The following is a 27,694-nucleotide window of genomic DNA, read 5'->3' on the forward strand; positions in this document are numbered from 1 at the left end:
AATTGCATACCTATGTACCTATTATATGATTAGCGTGTGTTCAAATATCTGCAATTTTTAATTATCATTTCAGGTGTACGGTAAACTTTGTAGTGTATTAAATTATAATATAACTAATACGCTTCATAAAAAATAACAACTATTATAAAATGTTATAAAATATAATGTTTTAATTAAATCACGAACAGAATTATATAATAAGGTATTCATCAATTCAGTGCTTCTCAACCCTTGTGTTATGGGGATACACTATTAAAATATTTCATACTCTGTGACACATGATAAAAAAATAAGAATAATGGGTAATATTTCATTTTAATAAATAAAATAAAATATGTCGATAATAGGTAACTTATTTTTAATCATCATAGAAATTATATCAAATACATTATATTTTTTGTAAATCGAGTCAAAAACAATTGTATATTTGTGACATTTAATAAACTTTGTGCCCCATTAGGACTTATTCAACGACATACTAGTTGAAAAACACTGCATCAATGTTGTTAACTGTAAAGTGTTACTATAGAGTGTAAAAATGATATGCTTACCTAATTTCTAATTTTTCAATAAAAATAAAATTGATAAGTAAACGATGAGTTTAAAATCAACCCCTGGAATTAAATCATTTTAATAAATTATAAATCGCATGACAAATTATACATTAGTTGGATAATATTATAACCATGTGTTACAAAATAAATGGGTATGTATGTGTGTGTATGTCGTTGTAGTAATAAGTAGAGTGATAAGTAGATGTAATTTCAAGGGAAATAAAGGTAGAGGTATACGAGTAACGAGTACGTTTTATATACACGCCAGTAAATGGTCGATGAATTATATTATTATTATTATTTATTCAGGTTTATGTTACGGAGTCGTTCTAAATAATCCGTTCCAGAGGTTTGATGTCATAATTCATAAATGTATATGTATATGTGACATTCGGATACCGATTTTGATCTAAAACTATCCCCGTCATTGTGACGCCGCCGAGTTCTATTATACTATGCTGTGCTTAACGCATGTTTTGCCAGTGTGTAACGAAAGAAGGAAAAAAATCACAATCATAATAATATAAAAGGGTATAGTGTTAAAAAAAAATCTACTACTGGGGGACCCGAACTTAATGCCCGGTAAATTTGCAACACGCGTAATATAATCTCGTCCATTTCTAACCCCTTTTTGTGTTCTTCTGCTCTTCCCCTAATATTTTCAATACCTCACTATATTGTACACGGGAGGTCTATGCACGCGGCCACCGCCAAACGATTGGGCGTTAAAAACCGTATAAATACTTGACAACAGAAGAATTTTTTTTCCAAACAGTCCAGGAATGTTTATATTGAAGAATGTAATTTAAATTTTAGCGTGATAGAACAGTGATATTACAAGTATAGTATGGTAATTGCGTTAAAAAAAAAAAAATAACTGATATTAAGTATTAAAAACAGAAAATAATATAAAATTTTTAAAAATAATATACATAGTTTTTTATAATATTTTATTTTATAAATCACTTTTGTTCTTAACAACGTCAAGAACGTCATATTTTTATTGATAATATTATAATTATTTTTCACAATAGCCATAAGTTGCAAGAATGCCTCTAATTATTATTTTTACGAACAGATGGCTGTCCACTTTCAGCCACGTCACATCAGAAAACTCCCGACTTCTTGCCTCCACAGTCCTTCACTAAATGAGTATTTTATTAATGTTACATACCTGCACAATTTGGTTGTATTAGTTTTAGAATTTTTACTTCGTCAAATATCACTTGACACTATAGCTTTGGATAGTTGCAATTAAAAAAAAAAAAAATTTAAAAATAAAATTGTAAGAGATTATAATAATATTATTATAGTCTTTGTAGGTACATCAAAGTATATAGAAAATAGAATTTTAAGATTTTTCCGCATTTAAAATCTTTGTAATTCTTTTTTTTTTTTTTATTGTATAATGATTAATAGCTGGTACATAAATAATATTTATGCAAAGATCGTACTTCTATGTATTTACAATCGATAAATAATAGATAATAACAATAATAGCTGTCACTTTAATAATAAAAAATCATAATATTATATAATATTACGGTTCCTTTACACTATAGAAACCTTAAATATTTAAAATAATTTATTACAGATTTAACTCATAATTGATATATTTCTACAATTCATAATAGTCATTTGACTTTCAACTCTCAGTAGGTGACAATTCCAGAGCAGTACCATACATCGCTATTATAGTTTTTACTTTCTAAACAACCTTCTGCACAATATTCTATTTATCTTCACTAGGATGCATGCTGATTTCTGTTTATTTTATTTATAGAGTCGTTTAAATGAATTCGTTAGAATTACGTATACCATATTATCATTGTCTCGAAGAAATAAACACATTATTCTTTATCCGCACAGAGTTCGTATGTGGTTTGTCAATTTCTGGAAACGTAACTCGCCAATTGATTTATAATTGTATAGAATAATAGAAGATGTATCGAGCAGGTAATTTTTAAATATGTAAGTGTAAACGTAACAATAATTTAAATCTAATTGATGACTTGTAATACTTGATAATAACATCCCCGGGGCGGCTAGCATAGATGTTAAACCTCAGAACAAAAATAGTTATTCAGTGGTTTCACATTGTTGCAGCTATTATTCTTTAAAATATTATATACATATTGAGACCCAAGACACAATAAATGTATTGTACACAATTTTTTACCTACCTATCAACTTAAACATCCGGTTAAAAATTAATGGTAGTTAAACCTCAAATTGTATAATAATGTAACGGTTCACATTACTTGATTTATTAACTAATATTTATTTTGGCACAGATACCGTTATACCGTTATAACTTACTCTGTTATACAATAAAATATTTTTTTTCAATATAATAACAACTTAAAAATATAAAGTATTACTTATTATAAGAAAAAAATTACTTAAAAATATATTTTTTTAAATTTTTTGTAGGTATTTCTTTGAACGGCTTACCTTCTGGGAAATGGGAATTTTCCTATTTTCGGGAACGAAAGTTTCCAGAAAATTCTGAGAGTGTTAACTTTACATGTGCATTGTATAAAAAATACATTTTTAATGTTAGCTAAATTATTTTTATTGTATATTTCAATGATTTATGCGATTTATTAATGAACTTTTGATGTTTGATATATAATATAATCATCTGTTACCTAAACCATTTGAATGTATAGGTGTATCGTACGGCTTTAAAATGCTTACACGTAAAAAATATTTAGTTACAGTGGCTATTTATTTACTTAGATAATTTATAACAATAAATTAAGATTTTTTCAAAAGCTCTTCATACTATATTATTTATTAGTCGATATAAACATTATTAAAGCTGCTTTTACTATTTATGAGATCACATTATGCTTTATATAGCCACCTCGAATTTAAATTGTTTAACTTGTGAAAAGGTAGCTACTGGCTAGATATTAGGTATCTAGTTGGCTTTGATGTTTAACGCCTTAGGCAAGTCATATATAAGTATATATATATATATTTAGATAAATAGATACTGCGTAGTATAAACTATAGGTCACTGGAGCATAAACAAAATGATGGTAAATAAAATGAAAACTAATCAACTTTATTCTAAAAATGCTTAAGTTAACTACTTCAATGATTAAGTTTATATATTATAGTAGGTATCTACTACCTAGTATCTACTTATATTTTAAACAACTAACATATTGATTATAAAGAAATATCTATTCATTTTTTTAAAGTAGAATTTCCTAACGATATATTTTCAGAACCACTTAGCCATCATATCGTTCATGTGTAGATTAGGTGAGAATGAGTGGTTATTATTTTTTATTTTATACTATTATATTGTGTAATTTGTAAGTGAATATTTTAAAAAAAAACTTAGAATTTAGATTTTTTCCATTATTTGCATAATACTATCTACTATTTCAACAATGAAATGGTATTGCAATTTCGAGTAAATCCGAAACATAAACAAATAACTTCATTCAAAGTGTAATTAAACTTAAACAAATTTTAAAATATGATAAGTTATCATTGATAACGATTAAATGTTGTCTATTACGTGAGTGCAATAATGACAAAAATAGATATAATTTTACATATAAAATTAAAGGTTTATACTCTTCAATATTCAGAGTCCAGATGGTATAATACTCTGATTTTAAAATATATAGTTTAGAAAATACGTCGAAACGCTAAACATTTTGAGGTATTGCCGGAAGTGTTTTTGGCACGAGCTAAGGATATTTAGTAGGCTGTCATGTAATCGATTAAGGACTTAAGAGGTCGTGGGTTAAATTTCACAAATGAGTTGACACGGCACACGTGTTGAGTCTGTAATTTTTCAATATATATTATGTGATCCTATTTCAACAACGTTACGTACTTAGGCCAAATACCAGGTATAAAGCAATATAACATCTGTTATTTTTAATATATTACATATTTATAAAGAATAATGACAATTTATTATCGACGGAGTATTTCATGTAAGAGAAAAACAGATATTTCTCAAATTAATTTTCGATGATACAACATATTACATAAAATTATTTAAACTGTTTGATTATCTTTTAGAGTATTAAAAAATAACATTATAACTAAAAAAAGCACTCAGTTATGTAACCATTCTGCTCTGTACAGTAGGTGTCGAGTATACCTCGTCATTGAATAGATTAAATAGATTAAGTATAGATAAATTGTGTAGGTCACTGTAATGAATAATTTAAACTTGAATTCAATTATATACCTATTGTTGTATATAATAAAAAATCTAAGCAAAAATTATCTAAATTTTTGGTAACTAAGGTTACCGAAAGTTGAAAATTTCAACCTCTCAAAAGTACCAAATATATATGCAAATTACTATCAGAAATGTCCCTTTAAGTTTTTAATTGAAACATTATTCTACCATAAAAGCACAATATAAACACATCATTGTAAAATCAATATGTAAATTTTTCGCTTCGCGTAGATTTTAAAATAAGTAAAAAATAAATATAAAATAAAAATAGAATAAAAGGACAAACAATTCCATAAGTGCCTATACCTACAAGAATAATATAACATACATATATATATATATATATATATATATATATATATACCATTAAAAACCAATTTGATGTAATATATAACATGTACATAGTATGTACAGAGTATTGTGTATACTGTTATAGTGTGTATATTAACATAAAATTATGAGAATAATAACTAAAAGTGAATCAGCATTATGGTTTCCAAGTCAACTTCACATTTCTCTTATAACATAAACAATTTTTTTTTAATTTAATTCTTTATTTATTCTTTATGTAAGTCGTATTTATAACAATAATGCCCATAACGTAATTTTATATTATAACGATAGTGCCAAATAACGAGACGTGGATCAATTACACTATCAGCTAAAATATTTTATTCATTTGGGAAAATACGACAAACTACAGATTACGGCACGAGTACGTTGAAAATCACCCGTATACAATTTAAGTACGTACAAAACAGTTTCATAAGTTAAATATTTTTTCTATCATAAATGAAAATCCTAGGCAGCGAGTCCTTCGTTGGACATTGCGTAATAGATTACGTAGATAAATCTTTTTAAATATATTACATAATTAGGTTACATTTTAGATTCTGAACGAAGCAATAAATGATATATTTTGATATGTTACTACACATTTTTTTTTAAATAGAAAGTTTAAAAATTACTGACTATACTTTAGTTAAAATTTGAGAAAAATTTAAAAAAATAAGGAAAATTGGAATTTTTACACAAAATCAATTTTTGCTGAAAACAGATGATTTTTTTTTTTTGTTTTTGTAACTCACAAATAAATAATTGTAGATAATTGGAATTTCATTAAATATTTTTATTTTTTTTTTTTTTAGTATTTTATAGACATGCAATAGTTTCCAAAATATTTTAGCTTATTTGTAACTATTTATATATGTAAACATCATCATTTATTTCTTTTCCACAAATATTAATAAAAAATATTGTGCTTAAACAAAAAAGGGGGAAATAAAATAACCACGCCACTGGACAGTAGGTTTTGAGTGTACCTCGAGTCCTCGACATTGAATAAGTCGCTATAATGTATTTTTATAAAATACATTTAAAAGAATTTTTTTTCTATTGGTTACAGTATGAATTATTTTTGAGAATTATATACAATTTTAAAATCTTAGGTAAGAATTATAATAATGTTATGAATTTTTAACTAGAAAATAATTTTCAAATTTTCATAAAATTCGTCAATATTCTAGCTTTAAACGCTCATAAGATAGGTATAATGTGTATATTATCTATTTATTTTCAATATTAACTGGTATAATAACAGTTTATAATGAACCTTGATTTAAATTTTCAAGGTTTTAATTGAACAAAACAATTTATATCGTCACCTTTAAAAAAAAAAATCAAAAATGTCTATGGATGACTCAAAAAAAGTATAAATGTTTTGAAAATATTATTGTGTATATTAAATTTTAATAAACTATTATAAATATTTAGTAAAAATTTCTAGAGTCTACAATTATTTGTTATTGAGTTAGATAGGTAAATCAAAAAAAAAAAAAAAAAAATCGACTTTTTATTTTTAACCCTTCAATAAAATTTAATAGATCCAATTTGCTAATAGAAATTACTCTTAAAGTGAAAAATTGTATTATGTTTGTTTCAAAAAACGATGAAAAGCAGAAAATAATATATCATTGTTAAATAAATACATTCATTGTTTTTCTCAGAATCTAAGATTTAAAATATAATACAAGGTTCCTTATAATTCATAACTTATAAGTTATACATAATATAATGATTGTTCTAAGCTTAAATTTCAAAATTTTGTTTATTATCAATCATCATATGGTTAAAAATGTATACAATTTTTAATTTTAATAGCTGACGATTGAAAATTGAATAGGTACTTAAAAAGTTCTCATAAGTTGTTAATATAGTAAAACTTGTAATTAACTTTTGTTTAAATTGTGATACATTTTATGTAATTTTATTATATAATTTAATGTATTTTGACGTTAAACTAGTGATATTGATTTTATGAAGAGTCTATATGACAGGGATGGCAAACCTTTTGGTAACTACGTGTCAAATCTAAATTTTTAGTTTGATTTTATTTGCCTCAAGTGTCAGAAACTTTTCAAACTTTTTTGTTGCTTAAATAATAATAATATTAACAGGATTTTATTTGCTGTTAGATTTAAACTTTTTAGTATTTACTATTTATTATTACATATTAATATAGGTAATAAAAGAAATGTGTTGCTGCATTTTTCCAGCTAACGATCAATCCTAGGATTATAATTTCTTTGGAAAGTGAAGTAAAAATTATGAATTACATTTAAATTGACGTGTCACTGAAATAATGTGCGTGTATCACACGCGTGACATAGGTTTGCCATCCCTGCTATATGAGGTACATGCGTGAGGCACATATTCGTTACAATTTGATAGATTTAGGTTCAGCGATTTTCAAAAAATCGGGACAGAGAGAGCAAGCGCCTATATTAATCTCAGAGGAATAGAAAAATATAAATTCTCATTGGACTGATTTTCAGATCTAGAGTTTTATTTAAACAAATCATATTTTGTAGATATACATAAAAAACATATTTTTTATCATAAAAGTAACAATACCCAAGTCCATTGTGTGGCCATATAGGTGTAAATTATTTATTTCAATTTTTGTGGTCTACGCAATCTGACAAGACGCACATCGTATACCTGTTACATCGCTGTTGTTGTATTACACAAATACTCGCACACACATAGTATATATGCATAATACACATACATATAGGTTGGGAGTATACCTATGTGCGCGTATACAATACGTATTCAAGCGTGATGGCTAGTGGGAAATCTCCTGGCGTCGAAACCACATTTATGTCTAACCTTTGCTGGAGCGTGACGTCGTACAAAGTGTCATTTATTGTTTTTTTACGTTCAAGGTGGAGGTGGAGGTAGAGGAAAAGGTTATTACTATCTCTCCGAAAAATGGCGGTTTTTCCATGTACAGAATAATAATAATAATAATAATTGTATTTGTGGTTTCTATTTACATCCATGTATGATATTACAAATATATATATATATATATATATATATACTATCTGCCGTGCCATATCCCTCGCTTCCCCTGTCATTTCTCCCGCGGTACCGACGACCATGGTTCACCGCAAAGTTCCGTTCTTCGATATAACAATAATAATATAATAGTCCGTCGGCCGTGGATACATATAGCTATTATAATGTTGTGTAGTGTTGGCTCCAACGTTTCCTGATAGTGGTTTACAAAAAAATAATATTATATATGTATAACTCACACACACATACACACACACACACACACACATATATATAGTATTAATCTCAATAATATAGATAGTTTTGTAACGCGTATTTTTACTACAATATTTACTGTGGAATATGAATTTCGTCTGCACAATTATTTATAATTTCTGACAAATATTCTTAAGAAATTTGATACAAAGTAATATAGTAAACCTGCTAACCTGATACTCATTAACCATAATAAGTACTATAAAGTAATTATTAATTGAAAAGAGCGACGTGAAGTGAATTGAGAATATTCGATTTGTTGATAAAATGGCTTTTCCAATTTAGTATATTTATATTGTATTATAAAAAGCGTGATTTAATGAGTATACCCACCCTTGCTTTTTCTTTAATAGTGTATTTATTCAAATTCATATTTTTAAAAATTGTAAATTTATATTCAAAGACTATATTTCCAAGAACTTGTTATCATATTTAAGGAGTACGTTGCTCCTATAGTCTTTTACGGTCAATTAATACAACAAATGATTTTTTTTTTTTTTAATTTCCCCACGTCTCATTTAAAATGAAAACGTACATATATCTAACTTATTTAATTTTATGTAGGATTAAAGTTCTTATATTATAATATAAGTATTACTAATATTTATTACAGAAATAAAATCCCATTTATAATATATTAGTGTATAACTTATATAATTTAGTATAATATATAATATTTTGCATAGCTTAACCACTCAAACGATATTACACATTTATATAAATTGCAATATTATTATTAATTACCTAACTTTCAAATCATCATAGTCCTCATAATATCCTCTTAGACCTATTATAGATATGGAATATCTTTAATACTTTCAGATTATCCTTATGTTATCCACATGATATTTAATAACTCAAAATAATTCGACTTATACATAAGTATCAACATTTTCAAAAATTATCTGTCAAACGATTTACAGTAAAAAGATAATAAAATTATCATTTAAAAAATGAAGTTTTTATCACCACATGGAGTTACTTAAATAACATAAACATTTTAATTATTTAAAAATATAACTTTTAAGTATTCTATTTAAAAATTGCGATAATTAGAATTTAAATAAATGCCTAATTGAAGGGAAATATGAGAGTGAGCACGCTTGGTGAATAACTCTGTTTTACTGTATCTGTATGAAGATACGATTGGATTAATATTTTTGATGATATACAATTAATTAAAATTATTTTCCATTACTTTATACCATGGAAACTTAAAGAAATGGCGAAGAACACTAAGGAATGTTTTAAATTTGACCGAACTGATCGATTACGCAGAACTATATTCCTCGAAGACTCTTCTGAAGACGAATTGTTTGAATTCAATGACAAAACAAAAATAAGTAATAATTCAATATATTTTTAAAAATTAAACGAATATTGCATACATTTATGTTACTTAAATTATTTTCTAATATTTCTGTACCTATAATTATAATGCAGTATTAATAATAGTTAAAGTAGTATTAAGCTTAATCCAATAGAGATATAAATCTTAACTAATTTCAACAGTACACAAGCCCAGATTAAGGAGGGGGGCAGGAGGGGCCAAGTCCCCGGGGCCCACGTGTGTTAAAGGCCCATAGTTTACTCAGTTTAAAATTACATTAAGTAATAATTTGTACTTTTTATAGTACTTACATTAGTATCTACAAAAATATTTTTATTTTTTTCTTGTTTGAGCTAACAGTCGATGGGCCCCATCGACCGTGTTTACCACCAATAGTATGGTAAGTGGGGAAACATAGCGTCATAGCCAGGTTTGTGTTTGTTGGGAATAGGCATATATTTTGATATTACTGTATTTAAAAGTAGAATTGGGAAAATTTGTTTATGTGACTGTCTCGGTCATGGATACTCATAATTCAGATACCTACCGACTAAACCTGTTTACATAAACAAAACTTAATTTTATGTGTAAATATATATTTTAATAAAAATATAATATTTTTTTAATATTTTTATCCTCATCAATCGTTATCATACTTAAATAAAAATTTTTAAATTTGTTTTATTGTATAATTTTATAATTTTAAAGAATTGTTTTTATTGACGGGGGCCCACAACCATGTATTGGCCCCTGGACCCCTGAAGCTCTTGATCCGGGCTTGACAGTACACTCTGCATTTGTAAAAGCACAATTTAAAACGACACTATAGAGATAGGTATATATTATATTGAAGCTTATTTATTCAATAATAGTATAGTCAAGCTTTAGTTATCTTACTTTATCTTTATAAATGTATTATTGTACGTTCAGGAGAGGATAATTGGAATAAACCACCTACCAGTTTAATAAAACCAAAACCAAAAACCAACACTGGAGGCCATGCTGATTCCTTACCTACATCTATAAAATCAGTAAAAATTATTAGAAAAAGAAAACCATTAGCTGATCGTTTGACCACAGTTAAAGCGTCTAACATGAAATCGAAAGAAGTGGAACCAAATATTACTAAAGTCGAAAATAAACAATTGGTCAATAAAGCGACAACAAACATCAAAAGACAATTATAAATTTAATTTAACCATATGAAAAAAAAATAATAATAAAGTGGATATGAAATATGATAGTACAACCAATATTAAGTTATTACAAAACCGTTATTATTATTACAATATATACTATGTATATGAGATAACAAGGTTTTATAAGAATTTTTGTCAATTATAGGTAAGTGATATTTACTTACCTATATTATGTCTTAATCGAAATTAAATAATAACTTCAAATTTGAAAAAGTAAAGTTTGATACAACATTATATAATATATTATTAATTTGAAATTACAGTTTAGAATTTAATTTTAAATTCAAAAATCAAAAAAATTTAATTTAATCATCATATTTCTGCCTAAATTGTACATACAATTTACTGAACATTGGTTAAGCAAAAAAAAAAAAAAAAGAAACAAAAACGATAAAAAATATTTGTATAAATATATAGTATTATATTTTATATGGCAACCCGCGGTAGTGTTATGTATAGATATAAGATTAATAATTTATGTCACGGGACCGTATACGACGATAACAATACAAGCTGCTTGAATTCTATTATCCCTTTATGTATTAACAATATTATATCACATTATACTATTAGGTAAAGATTGCCTCCTCTATACATAATTCAGAAGCTGTGTAGGATAACGTGAATTTAAAGGTTTAAGGATGCGAGTTCGAGGGCGTGTGAACCACCTCGGAGACATAATACATATGTATTATGATTATTATTATTATTATTTTTTAAATATAAAAAGACGTTCTTGACACGGGTATGTAAGTACTGATATGTGTTTACGAAAAATCGGATTAGGCGCAACAATGTCAAAGGCCACTTCATTTCAATACTCTCCGGTTCGCCCGAAGCACACATATATTAAACTAATCTTCTTACGGAAGAAAAAACATATACATCCTATTGTTGTAAGACGACGACGACAAAAATGCATTTTTTAAAGATCGTTTTGACCTGTTTTTTTTTCTCATTACATTTCTCTTCCCGTAGTATATATTACACAACTTCGTTTAAAAAGGACCTATTGTCCGCCCTCTTTATACATTATAATCAAAACAGATAATGCGACATTTAGAGATATTTTTAAATGGATTACTACATTACACAATTTTTTTAGAAAAAAAAAATAATAATACATGAGTAGGTATTGAGTATAATATTATAAAACATAATACGGCATGCTATTTCGATACGATAATAATATATAATAATTTATTATTTTATTTTATGTAGCAATACGGAACGTTCCCTGCAATTTAATACAATATTAAAATATATAATAAATATTGTTTGTACAAAATAATTTAAAGTAGAGTTGATTGGTCCTTAATGGTTCATCATTCGGTAATTTTTACCGAATTTATTTCGATTATTTATTTATTTGTTCCGATTTATTTTAAACACCAGATAATTCATTCCGCAGCTGCCTTGCAGTAAAGTTATCGTGTTTCCTCATGGTTTCATATCACAGATTTTTAGAACCACTTGCATGTACAATTAAATGCCTAATCAAATTTAGAATACAATAAGCATAATAATATTTACAGCCACCAAAAAATTCTTCAGAACAAATGAAATATTATTTGCTTCATAAAATAAAGATAAGGCCAATAATAGTATTTTTTTAATTATCAAAAAAATACATTTAAAAATAATTAAATATTTATTTTTATTCCAAAAGTCTGTCAAAAATATAAAGAATCCTAAGAAACATGCTTCATCTCACCTGTATTATTCTGCACTACAATCTACATTTATTGTGATAATTTAACTGTAAAAGAGATATAAGTCTACACATAGTACTTGTATTCAAAGACGTACTTAAAATGGTGACACCCAAATATAAAGTGGCCATAAGTGAAGTTTTGATGTCAAATTTATTATTTCATCTTTAAAAAAACTACGTTACTAGTTACTTTTTCACATATAAAATTTAAAATATTTTATCATAAAATTATGTTTATTTTTAATTTTTATATAAAATTACGATTTGATAAAAAATGTTCATGTCTTTTGATTAACAATTAAAAATGGACAATGGTTGTTATGAATATTAATGTTGCCATCACCTATAAATACTTTAATAATTTGCCACTGAAGCTATAGCACCACTTGAAATACGTCATAGCGTATGTAGTTTGTGGATTGTATTATTATAGAAAATACAGTACCTATAATTCTGAAGGTTTATTTTATAATAAAAATAAAAATACCTATAATCATAGTAATTATTTAGTTCAATACTCACAATTTAAGTAGTCAATATAAGTTCGTATAACAAATATGCAACTATATATTACGTACCATTATTATATATATTGTATATTGCAAATATAAGTGATAAGTATATACATATACATTTTTATAAAGATATAAATAAGTATTTAAAATTGATAAAATACAAATTGTCTAAACCACAAAAAATTATAAGTACAGAATATTTAAATATTCTTATTTCAACACCTGAACAGGTAAAGTCAAAGTCCGGAGGTTTATATATTATGCAATAATGCGTAATTGATAAAATACGATTTTATGAGTAATATTGTATATTTATATGCATAATGTATTATTATAACCGTAGTCACCATTTTTTTCGAACAACATATTATAAGAGAACGCCAAAGGGAAAAGAACGTCTCACTTCCTATTCGGATGGCATCAATAGCTGATCGACGATAATATTGACAGTAAATATTAAATGTACAGTGGAGTTTGAAAAAAAAAAAAATAATAACAATATCATAAAATATCCGCCCTTTGTCCGGTTTCTTCTAGTGTATTTCCACGCGACAACAATGCGGCAAATGGCAATACTTATAATATTCATGTGTGTGTGTGTGTGTGTGTGTGTGGGCATATGTATACGGAAAAGCAAACACAGAGGACGGGATTTAAGTATAGTAAAGGGTTCGACGTACAGTATAGTTGTACATAGAGTACACGTTTATGTACACACGCGTTACACACACACACACACACACACATAATATTATATATACATCACGCGTGTCGCAAATTTACCGGGCATTAAGTCTCGGCGAGTCTCCGGCAATTTTTCAAAACTCAAACCCTTTTTTTCTCTCCGACGACGCCGCGTCCCGAACAAACATACGTTTGTACATCGCATAATGTACATAATAATATGCACGTATGTATATATATATATATATGTGTGTGTGTGTTTTATAATATGCGCGTCGAACGGTATAAAAAAACAACACCGCGAGGGGACACGCGTTTCCGATGGCAATCGGTCGGTCGGTCGGTCGTTCGTCGGATATTATTATTATTATTATTATTATTATGAATTATGATATCACAAACCTCGAGAACGGATTAGGATGTAGGGCTTCTCGCACCGCTGACGTGCATCTGCTTAAAGCGAACGTTCTTCAAATCGTATAAATTATAAAATATATATGCGCACGGACACGTTACGCCAAATATAATGCGCGGGACCCTCGCGCCGACGACGCTGCAGTATAACGACAATGGGTAGGTACGTGATAATGACTGTCAACGGCGTTTCTCGCTGTTTATTGACGCCGCCGCCGCTGCCGCCGTGTTTGTATTATTATTATTTATAATCGTAACTGTTGCAGTGCGCTAGTGTTCCACATTAAACTATGAACGATTCCTGATCATCGACGTAATCGTTTTTCAAAAGGGATTTTATTCATCCTATAGCTATCTATTGTCGTGTATTATAACATTATACTGTTCCGGATCATTACAAGTATAATGTGTGTCTAAAATAACAGCATACATTATCGTCTCCAACTCGCATGTAATTATATAACTGTGTACACGCTATATATATGTACAGATTTTACTATAAATGAATAGATACGTGCAACCTCGGACAGTATAATAAAACGCATACATGATAAGTCAAATTTCTGTGAGTTGATAAATTACGACGAATCTAATGGAAATATATATATATATATATATTTTTAACTTTTATGATATTATATTCGTTTTTATCAGTATTCAAATATTTCAAATCTCAATTATCTATAATAATTATTGTTGTTATCAATTTGATTTCCTATTATAGTGTATTGTAGATGACAGCTATGCGTGCAACAAAGACCACATTTTCGGAGGCTGTCATATTCATATTATTTCATTGTTGAGATTTCCCATACATCTCTCTACCAAGTTAATATTATATTATTATTTATAAGTCAATGATAAATATAAATTTACAATAATAAACATACACTAATACATAATTATATTTTGGTGAGCAAATGTAACGAAATATCAAAACAAATTGCCTTTCTTTTAAATTATATGTTTCCAATAGATTTATTTGTATTATTTGTAGTAGGTACACCACTATATGGTTGTTCTTTAATCGCTCGTTAAATGAATAGCTGTCCCAAATACCATTCTAAATCACATTTTCTCTAGAACTTTCTCATTTTGCAAATGTACTTATTAAACTAATTTTTATCCTCCTTTCGATGTAATGGAATACAATCGATTTTCCGCGTTGCTTATGGTTTACTTTCGCAGTAAAAAAAATTGTTGGGAGTAAGAAAAAATGCAAAAACATCTCATAATCACTTGTCCGACATCTCTGAAGATTAGAACTTATACGACGCTAGATTCATAGCTACTCGTTAAAGGGATAATAGGATTTAGTAAACAGTTTTTGATCAAAACGTCGTGTAAAGCTACTCATGAAAAGTAAGCGAACGCATTCGTTTGTAAATTTCGATCGATCCTCGGAAAAAATGATAGTAAACGAATGAGTGGTTATCAGTTCATAAGGTTTATCACTGCAATCGTTTTCAACTCTTATAAGACATCGGCTCCATCGCCAAACTCTTTCACTACGCGTTTAAAACAAAAAATGTTCTCAAAACACAGCCGCGACCTCATACTAATAATATCGACGATATTTTAATATTGTAATTTTATTCAGAAATCCAGACGACGACGATAGCCGATGACAGCGCCTGCACCGCCACCGTCGTCGCTGCCGCCCCTAATGAAGGCAATATTGACCTCTTTTCAGTCAAACATTGCACTTTAATCCGACAGTGATTGAAACCAAACGAGAAAAAAAAAGGGTCCCCATTGTGCCGCCGCTAAAGGTCGACCCCACGCGCGCACACACACACTCGAACACAATGAACGAGAGCTTCTGACGACGCGCTATATATATAACTGTACACATAATCGCGCGCTACCGTTTCCTGTGTATATATATAAATGGGTTGTATGCGCACTACTGTTTATTACACTATAATTAATGTGTAAGGGCAACTCCTCATTACACGGGGATGCCTGTCAGAGTCCCTAAAAAACAAACTTTTTGATGACCTATCAATATAACGTTTGAATTATTATTATCCCGACAACAGCGACCGTTTAACAATATAGCGCGTACAGTATATTACGTAGATAATATATATATGTATATATATATATATATATATAATATACGTATTATGTGTATTATTCTCTTTGGTTTTGGCGGCAACCAATACTATATAAATTATACACAAACCATGTTTCAGCAATAGCGATTAGTTTATTATATAGAAATCGTATTGTCCGATTAACGATCGCGCGTCTTTGTGCATATGCATTACATATAATATACAATATATTGTATGATACGAACTAGCGATCGTGTGTACGTTTTCGTTGTAGGTAATTTTCACGGTTGCATGATTCGATTCCATTGGCAGCTCATCTAACGTCCGATACTAGGTTGTCGCAATATCGTAGGTCTTCACCGACGAGAAACCTGGCTTGTTCTCATCAAATATTTTAAGATCGTACAGAGTTAGTTATGTACGGTCACTGAATTTTAAGTAAAGTACTAAAAATGTCATACATCAGCATTCAAACATATATTATACATTTGTTTATAAATCATACAACAATATATGTAGTATTTTACAGACCGAAGGTACCTCTATTATAGACATAATTTTTGAGTATTATATAAATATGAAATAAATTAACTAAAATTAACATTTAAACTTTAAGATAAGTGTTTTGACTTTTAATTCATAACGATAATAATTATTATTTAAGATGATTTCCGGTTGATTATTCAAATAACTTGCGAAATTATATAATAAGCACGATGTAAGATGAAATATCTATTGGTAAGTATAGATACCACAATTGTACTAATAAGTATTACGAATGAGAGTGTGAGCGGTGAAATTTGTTCAACATACTTCAGTAATGAATTAAAAAATTAAAATATCTATTAGGTGTATAAAAAAATTTAAAAAAATAGCATCAAATAATACGCTACTGGAAAGAGTGCAGCGGTAGAACGACTCGCTATTTGCAGCGATTATATATATATATATATACGACAATAAATTATCGACTATAAAGAGATAATATTATACAATGTGTGTGTGTGTATTATACATATCATTATTTAAGTACATTTAGTATTTACTTTATGGGTATTTAACATTTCTCACTCGACGTTTAGATTCAACACCTTTATAGATATGTATACCTATAATACCTATACCGTCGTCCGCTGAGAGATCTATATAATATATCTACTAATAATATACACGTATACGTCATAAAAAACGACGTTGCACCCCGGCATTACATCGTCGTTTATTCGATCCCACGTAGCTCACACAATCGCACAAATTATTATTATTATTATTATTATTACGTGTGCGCCTGGAAAACATCGGTCTCGTAAACCCTATTATTAGTACCGAACCACGTTTGGTTCCGCGTCCTCGTCTGTCCCTCTTTATTATACAGGTATGTGCCTATTGCCGACGTGTGCGAGTCGTTACTATGCGTTATAAATCGCGACTGCCGCCTAAATACGGCTATATATATATATATACCTTTACCTATACGTGTACGCGTGATATTAAACCACGCGTATACCGCGGTATGCGATGATATTATTGTATTATGTTATGACGTGACGTCGTGCCACCGTCAAACGAGTGAGTCGCCTTTGTTGTGACGACGAGAAAATCTTTTTGTCGCATTCTCCGGGTCTGTCCGCCGTCCGTCCGCGTACCACACCTCGTGATGTGTGCGCGTCCAAAACAGTGTAATGTACCCGCGCGCGGGTTGCAGGTCGCGCTCGATCCGCGGATAAGCCTGCCCATTATTATTATTATTATTATTATTATTATTATTATTATTACTACCTACATCGATCTAATTGATTCCTTTTGTCGTCACGTTTAACCATTGCGCCATTGTGTATAATAATACAACATAATACATAAGCAACCCTTAATTGTGTCAAACGCTCATTTTTTTTTTTCTTTTGCGGAAGGGATTGAAACGTACATCATCGTTACACACTGCCGTCAATGGACCGATCGCGGGTTATATAATAATTCAGTACCCGAATGGGGCTAATTTTCCTCTATACTCATTATACTTTTTGCGTTTGAATACGGTAAGTTAATTCAAACATTAATTCGCGATTCGCCACGTACGATTAAAATATCGGAAAATCGTCAGGTGCATATCCACCTGTACTGATCGGTGCTTGTTATTATGACGTAGGTAACCAATTAATTTTCTACGAAATAATGCCAAAAAAATAGAATAATTAATTAAGTATAACCACTTAGTATATGGTTGCAGCAAACCGAACAAAAACACTAAAAAATATATTCTTGTATAACCTCTTATCACTCATCAGTACAGATTATCAGATTATAACTATTATATAATTAGTAGCTACCATAGGCGTCTAATCTACAGCAACAATAGTTATATACTTATATATAGTTCCTATAGACTAGATTCCTACAGTAGATACTTATAATATAATAGTAATAAAAGCTGCACAGGAATATAGACACTGCCTTATAGTTATATCATGTATCTTTTAACATTTATTGTCAATAGTACCCATTATTGTACATTTGTACATCTAAATTCCTTTTTTTATTTATACATGTTATATTTTAATAATTTTTTTTTTATTATTTTGATAAATACTAGAATACTAGATACAAACTAAGATGCATTTTATTTTTGAAATTAAACAAAAAAAAAAAAATTGCACCTTAAGTACCTACCAAAGTATCATACTAAATTCAATTTTCTACTAGAAGCCTCTCGCAAATGCTCTTGTGCAGATTTTATAACTATTATTCATAATGTTCACCTTTTATGAACACATGCGTTAAGTAGAAAAAATAAAAATTGTTTTATTTACAATATTAAACAGCACATGCCTATATAAATACAAGTATTATATAATATATTTATATTGTATATTATACACTGAATTTAAGTATACTTTAGCTATTATCTTTTTCTCTTTTACATTGCATGTTGTTATTTTTTAATGACATTTGCGGTCTGTGTATGACGTTGAGAAGTCATTATATTAATTTATAATTTACAATAATCATTTATCGGTTTTTACGTTCATGTTTTGCAACAATACATGGCTCATTTGCATTTAATAAAACTTGTATATAAATAACATTTATAGCATTTATAATTACGAGTATATATACGAATGAAATTAAACCACTAGGTTTTTTCTCCAAAACCACATTAAGAATGTAAACAATATAATGTTTAAAAAACTATATTAATATTTTATATTGCAATAATAATATATCATTCGTCCGTCACGAGAGTTCTGCTCATTTACCGTAGTATATTACGTATATGTTTTTTTATCCTAAATATTTTCTTTATTCAAATAAGTAATATATATATATACGTGTTTTAATGAATATCCACAGTTGATGAATGTCATACATTGATTAAAATTGTACTATATGTCTATATATAAATATTCACAAATGGTATTGATATTTTCATAGGTGTATACAGGCTATACCTACACTCCTATACAGAATAGGAGGTATATAAATATTGATGTTCGATGGTATGTAGTATCAATTTTTTTCTTCAAGTTTGATTATCATGAATTATGGAAAAGTAAAACCTTAATAATAATATGATAGCATCATACTATATTATAAAAAAAACATGAAAAATACAACACGTACTTCATTGGAAAATCAATACGTTTAGTGCTTCACTCAAAATCTAAAAATATATTTATATATATATTAAAGTGAATGATCGATTAAGAACTGTAATCCACATTATTTGCATTAAATGTGTTTTTACGTGGCTACGTTGACACTTTTTTCGATAATCGAATTTTTCTATGATATACATAATGATTAATTTTAAACTGTACCTATAAACAAAGTCATATTTACTGTACAAAAATTAAAATATTATGAAAAAACCTACGAGGCAACATAAAATCATATATAACATTCTGATCTTTAAGTTTAATAATAAGTGAATAATTCATTAATTTAAAACCGACAAGACAAAATTGGCTCTGTTGAATACAAATTTGCTATGTTTTAGATAGATAATTATAATTTTCATCTAGTGAAAACAAGTTTGCTGAAACTATTTAATCTACCACGTAACATTTTTTTAATAAAAAATACGATTAATAGTTAACAGATAACCACAATACATTTTAGGTTTTAGTGATTTAGACAAAAAAAAAAAAAATCTCACCAAATTAAAAAAAAAAAAAACCATGTTATAAATTGTATTTAAAAACATATGTTTAGATCCATTACCCACCCGATAGCGTTTATGGATCGGACGTAATAGTTACCCATATTCATTGTTATTAATTTGATACTCAACTTTGACATATTTTTATGATACTATAAGGTCGTCATATATTAAACATAATTTGATAATAATTGTTGCCATCGATTTCGCGTGCAGTGATCGGTTCGGCGAACACAATCTCTTCGTTGTGACGTACCATACGTAAATTTATGATATGATGTGTGTACACGCGTAAAGGTTGCGAGAAGGGCCACCGTCGCGTATTTAACGAGAAAATAATCAAAAAGAAGGAAGTGCGCACAGCGGCGGCGGTGGCGTTCACGTCACCTGACAATTAACTCGGGATTAGAGGCACGTGATCGTCGGGGTGGTCGGTCTCCGCTCTCATTGTTCATTTCGGGAAACGACAACACGAATTGAAAATATGACAACGGCCGATTCGATATTGTACACAATATATATTATTATAATATAGCATTATATTATATATTACGTCCAAGCGCCCCTCGCTCGCCGTACTCATATTGTCGTCGCGGTGAACTAACCCGTCGACTGAGACGACGGCAGTGATGATGATGGCCGTTCAACGAGCAATCAGTGTAACATAATAATAATAATAATAATAATAATAATGATAATGATAATGGTGCTGGGGGATTTTATTGTAAATTATATTATATACTATTATATATGTATACATGTATACACAATAACAGTCTGTACCGGTACCTACACGGTGTCGGCATCGTACAGTTGTGTTTTGTTTTTTACTATTATCATTATTAGTTTTTTTTTTTTTCGCGACAGCTGAGTGTTAACGAAATACGAGCCGACGATCCAACCCATTTTTTTAGCGATGAGTCGGTTATTATTTCTTTATTTAAAAAAATCATTTTGTTACCCCGTCCCCGTGGATCCAAACAACCAATTGTTCATTTGATCGCAACTATTGCGGATCGTAGACACGTATAGATGGCGATGACGATTGTAATAATTGTTTAAAATGTGTTTTTCCTTCATATTTCGTGTATTTCAACTATTTCCTGAGCGATTGGTTTCGTTTGAAAATATCATACTAACTTTCATATTGTTTATTATTTTTTTATGTGATCTATTGTGGTTTAAAGACACTTCTATAACAAAACAAAATTTTTGATAAGAAAAAAAATTATTTATATTATTTGTTGTTAAAAGATTATTTTTTTTTTTTTTTTGAATTTTAATTTGTATGTCTACAAAACGAATTTCAAACGAGTAAGTAGATAATAATTAGTCATTACTTATGATTTATGAGTATTACGCAAAATATAACTCCACTATTCCGCTTACCGCAACGTTAAATACTTTCAACAGTTATAACTAATTAGTAATTACAAAACTACACGTTTAAAATTTTGCTTTAAAAATTCTCAGAAAAGTATTCTATTCCAGAATATAAAAATTAAAATGTATGTTCTTTTATAAGAGTAATAACAATAAACGTATTAAAATTATTTTTTCAAAAATTTTCTTTTGCACAAATTCAAATTATATACAAAAATAAAAATAAAAGAATTTTTCAAAACTAAATTAATATTTCAGATAATGTTTATTTATTGTAACAATAAATCACCTTATATTATATATTCCTTATATGATATTTAATAATATAATAACTAACAAATTAACATATCATATATTTGTATGAGTATATGGTGATCATACAGTCATACAACGAAGACGCATTTAGTTAAATCATTATTTCAATTTTTTTCAAATCAACGTATATTATATGGGTGTGAAGCCCACATCCCACAGTAGGAAATTCGCACCCACATAATCAAGTAACGACTTTGTATCAAATAAAGTATAGGATTGTGTTTTTCCGTCAACTTAGTTAAAATCCTATAACTAGTTATAATATAATGAAACGGGTTACGCCGCGGGTATTCCTCTTATACTGTTTGTATTATATCCACTTATTACTATTACAACTCGACAATCGTAATAAAGATTTTATTCTAATTATTTTTTGTTACATTATTATTTCAAAATCAGTTCAATGGTACCTACCCTTTTTGTGTTAATCATAAGCATGTCATCGAGCAAAGTTTTTCCAAGTAAAATTGAATTGATCAGATTTAAAATAGTGTCAGTACACGCTATTTGTTTTTCTCTCTATTCCACGTAGGTATAACATTATAACATAAGCACAATTTTGTTCAACCAATCTTGTGTTATTATTACTACTCGTATTGTTTTATTAGATTAGATATTATATTAAATCAACCTACTTCAAAATTAAATGTTGTTTGTTATTTATGTTAATTATTTTATGATATTCATATTTTTACGTTTTTAAATTGTAATATTTTAGGCTATCTTGTCGTATGCGTTCTACCGTAGATCGCGGTCTACCTGCAATTACGGCAAGCTTGTCGTATGCGCTCTACTACCCAATTTATCTTTACTGTCGTGACTTAATGCTAATAAAGATTATCACTCTCTTTTACTGGATGATATAATTTTTGATCGTGTATTTAGTCATTGGCCGACAGTTTTTGAGTTTACACGGTTTTTATTTTCACTTTTCAATATGCTTGCAAAAGAATTTTATACCATAATTCAAAACGAAGAATCAGCTACTAATTTTTTAATTTCTAAAAATATTTTAATAAATGTAGAAAATATATTGTGCGATAAATTTATCTATGTATTATCTATAAATTGTAATCGTAATCCGTGCCGACCCAGATAATATTATTATCTTCAAAATTATTTAAACTGCGATGTTTGTCGGAATAAAATAAATCTAAAATTATGATTTCCAAATATTCCTATAGTTCGACTTATCTGTATATAAAATCAATGCTTATATTACTTACAATTAGAGTGGTAAAAACGGTAGAGTGCAATCAAACGGTAGAGCGCATATTGCAGTCGTAATGTCGCCGGTAGAGCGCATACAACAAGATAGCCATATTTTACATTCCTATACTCATAACGTATATAAAAATTGAAGTATCGTAAAAAAACAATCGTTCAAACTTAGTTCATATTTCTAAAGGCTAAATATAAGTTTTATAGCTGGTAAATTGGTCAATTATTGGTAGTAAAGCTAACAATCCAATGTTGGTTTTGCTAAATACCAATATATTAAACTACACGTACGTTAAAGAGAAAAAATAAATAGAGCACTGACATACGTAAGCATTCGTTCTATATACTTTGTATACTGTTACATTTTAATGTTTGATATTTACTTTATTTACTTTTATTAATAAAAGTAAATAAGATTTTTTTTTAACTAATATACTTCAGTTGAATATAGTGTCACAAATATACAATACGGTTATTTAAGTCAGTGTACTTTACCTATTTTATACGAAAAGTTCATAGGTGGTACACGGAAGGAATCTTGGTTTACAAAACAAATTATTTGTACATTTATGATAGACCTAAGGTTGTTATGTCAAGTGGTACGTGCAAATCTTCAAAATTAATAGATGGTACTCAAATATTAAAAGATTGAATTGCTAGTATACGTGATATACGTATATAACAGTACGACTAAGAGGTTGTAAAAGGGTTATAAGTATCCATACATTTTAGGTACATATAAACTTGTCATCGTGTCCTGAAACATTACATGTTTAAACAAAATGTGATTCCTATTAAATAAAGTCAGGTATTATAACTACAACTATTATAATTCGTATCCCATTTGAAATTTCAAAACGTACAACGATTTTTGTATTAAACAAATTATTTATTCTGTTTTAAATAAGTAGACGATTTTAGTCAGATAGTAAAAATATGATTTCGAATGTGATACAAATATTCGTCTGTCATCTAGACAGCGGACCTTATACAATCTACATAACACATAATATTATATTGAATCGGGTTTTAAGATAGGTATTATGAAAACGAGTTTTAAGCTGGACGTTATTTTATTTTTATGTGTATACATAAAAATATATATGTATTAAAATATGAACAATAATAAACGATAATACCTGAATATTTGTTAAACTATACTCTTATTACAATATTAATGAATTTCTGTCTCATAAATATTGTAAAATTCACGCATAGGCGGTGATATATAATATATATATATACTTTGGTAATACATAATATTATTACCGATCATTTAAATTTTTTATATACCCAACATAGTAACATTGATTGTTCAAACGTAGTTTTTATTAGCGCTTAGTTTAAATACTTATTATAAATAATAATAGATGTATGTAAACCGATTTTTTATTATGAATAATTTGAATAATAAAACTCGTCAAATCTATTTTATCCGTGGATTAGGAATAATTTTAGTTTTATAATTTTGACTTTAAATCGACATGGTCATCGTAAGTAATATTATACACCGACAATAGTTGTAACACGTACCTATACTGTCTATATACTGCACTGTATTAATATGTTAATGCAATAGGTGTATACGTTTCCAAATTAAAACACATTTTACTGAATCTTTAAAAATATATAAAATTACCTATTATGTATTATGTAAAAATATTATAATATATTCAAAATTAAATTTATTTGTACGTTTTAGAAACATACGCGTAATAATTTTCACACGTAATAATAAATACAATTTATTAATATAAGATTATTACCATATCATTCAACATTAATTATATTAACAATTTTTTTTAGGTAAACTTTATATAGCTGGTCCCTAAAAATCAGAAAGTAATTAAATCAAGGTCAAATGTTGAATAGTCGAAAACAGTTAGAGATAGAAATGTGTATTGCATTTCAAATATTCATGTTGTTTCAACTTTATATCATTGTTATTGATTTGAAAAAATTGATTTAAATGATTGCACCTGAAAAATGTTTAAAACACATAAGTTAATTTTGCAAGCTAAGAACTTAGTCTTAATTTTTGTTAGTTTAACCCTGTTTATTACTATACATCGACACATGGTGGCGCTTTAAATTGATAAATATTGCATGTAGTAAGTATACAATTAACCCTAACTATTATCTGAAAATATAAATGTTGTTTATACACGTTGCATTATTATGTTCTACATAAGTAGAATTTTCTATAAACATAATTGTAAAACTAATTTTATTTGTTTATATTTGAAATACAAGTAATCATCGCGTTTAGGAAAACACCAAAATATTCCGATCCAAATCGAATAATGAATATTATTAAAGCATGCATGTTTTAGATACGTGCGATTTTTTCCTTTTTGTTAAAATACTATGTTCTATATGCTTGTTGAAATGATAATCGTTGACCGTTGTGATGGAAATCTCAATAACGAACACGATTTCGAGCCCTTATATTGTAATTTTTGTACTAGCGCGGTACGTACGATATCGTTACCTGGACGTATTGATGTTTTCGCGGACGAATCGCGTTCGCGGACTGTGCTCGACCGTTACCATAGCAACGCGCACAATGTTTGCGCAACGCGAAAGTTCGTCGTCATAAGGGGGTGATAAAGTTTGAGATAGAGAGTGAAAAAGAGGAAGGGTGTGTGTGTGTGTGTGTGTGTGTGTGTGTGTGTGTGTGTGTATGTATGAGAGAGAAAGATAGATAGAAAAGAAAAGTGAGACTGAGAGAAAAAGACTTTTTGTGTTTAGGCCGGCAACGGAGAGGTAAACCGTAAACGGATTACAATCGTTTCGTTACGTTGTGGCCTACATATACATAGAATACCCATGTCCTTGGAATATGTAGTCTTATATAATTACAAATCACAAATATAAAAATAGACCAAACAGATAAAAGAGTTAGTAGTATAGAAAATAAGTAAAGTATTAAAATCGCAAATTGCCTTTATTGAAAAATATCCTAGGTAAAAGAAACAATAAATTAGTAGGAAATCGCACGAGAGCAGTGAATAAAAAACCAAAATATTAATATTATCTTAAATTGTGTAAAATAAAAGGTGGTATTCAAGAAGTAAACTGGTAAATTTCAATTTCAATTTTAATATTATAATTTTATTTATTCAATTTTTTTATTATTATTTCTTTTTTAGGCTCCACACTCTATAATACCTTACATTCTCGCGTGTGAAATTACAAAGGCCACAGAATCCCACGTAAGACATATCGTTACACTATATCTATGACTGACATAAATGTCAATGTATATCGAATACATATTGTATAACACGAATGTGAATAACTGTACGTGTTTTAATAATAATAATAATATTGTACGACAAGTTTGCGAACACATCTTAAAAGCTCTAGTGTGGTCTAATATGGTTTTGATTTTCAAATATTTCATAAACGTTTCTGGAGAATCGTGGTTGATGGACACGAAATGGATAACAGCCGTGTTTGCTGCACCCCCGTCGAACACGTCTCGACAATGCTCCGTCTGAAATTATTAAACAACTATTGTATTAATAATACTCGTAAGTCGGAATTCAAAAAAAAAAAGTTATAAAAATAATGACATAAGGTTTAAGTATATGTGTATAGTATAATATGATATATCGCTCTCTACGTCTTATAGATCAGCCGAAAACGGATGACGAGCAGATATTATATGCAGTAAATAAGTTTTTCTTTTGTCGTCGTCGCCGTTTATATGCGATATTTATAATATATATATATCAAAGTATTATAATTTAATGTTACGACAAAACGGACGGTGAAGTGTCACACCAATAATAATAATACCAGTTTGTTATTTTTGAGCACGCAACAGCCCTAAACACTGTCCGCCCCCTCGCGCCACTCTCGTCTGCCGCCTTGGCCGCTGAAATGCGCAGACGGAAATACTTTAACAATATCATAATATATTATATTATAAAATATCGAAAAACGCGTCCGATAACGACCGGATAAACGTAATTTTCTGGACTCGCCGACTATAATACTGCATAGGTACAGCGTTTCGAGTTCCATCGGCACTCTCGACAGGTCGGCGGCGGGTATGGTCGTCGTTAGAGCAGTCGTTGCGCGTGACGGTTATTATTATTATAATATATAGCAGCCTGCAAAACGATCTCACGCAAATGCTCGAGTCCGCTTTTTGTATACATATAGATTCGACCGACCATGCAGCGTGCCTATACTGACAGTTCAGTGCACACACGTATTATGCAGAGAAACGCACGTGTAATGGTTCTTAAGTAAAAAAAAAAAAAACCTTACCGGTGCAGTCAGGAGGGGTCTGTACATGGCG

General features: G+C 28.6%; 1 protein-coding gene across 1 annotated transcript; it reads left to right on the top strand.

Annotated features, from left to right (window-relative positions):
• Positions 1 to 9,613: 9,613 nt before the first annotated feature.
• LOC112591282 lies at positions 9,614 to 10,908 on the top strand. Its single transcript, XM_025335043.1, has 2 exons — positions 9,614 to 9,734; positions 10,655 to 10,908. Exons 1-2 carry the CDS (start codon positions 9,614 to 9,616, stop codon positions 10,906 to 10,908), a joined length of 375 nt encoding a protein of 124 aa, XP_025190828.1.
• Positions 10,909 to 27,694: the final 16,786 nt, after the last annotated feature.

Source organism: Melanaphis sacchari, unplaced genomic scaffold, assembly GCF_002803265.2.
Source record: "Melanaphis sacchari strain LSU unplaced genomic scaffold, SCAv2.0 Contig130_pilon_pilon, whole genome shotgun sequence".
Taxonomy (NCBI): domain Eukaryota; kingdom Metazoa; phylum Arthropoda; class Insecta; order Hemiptera; family Aphididae; genus Melanaphis; species Melanaphis sacchari.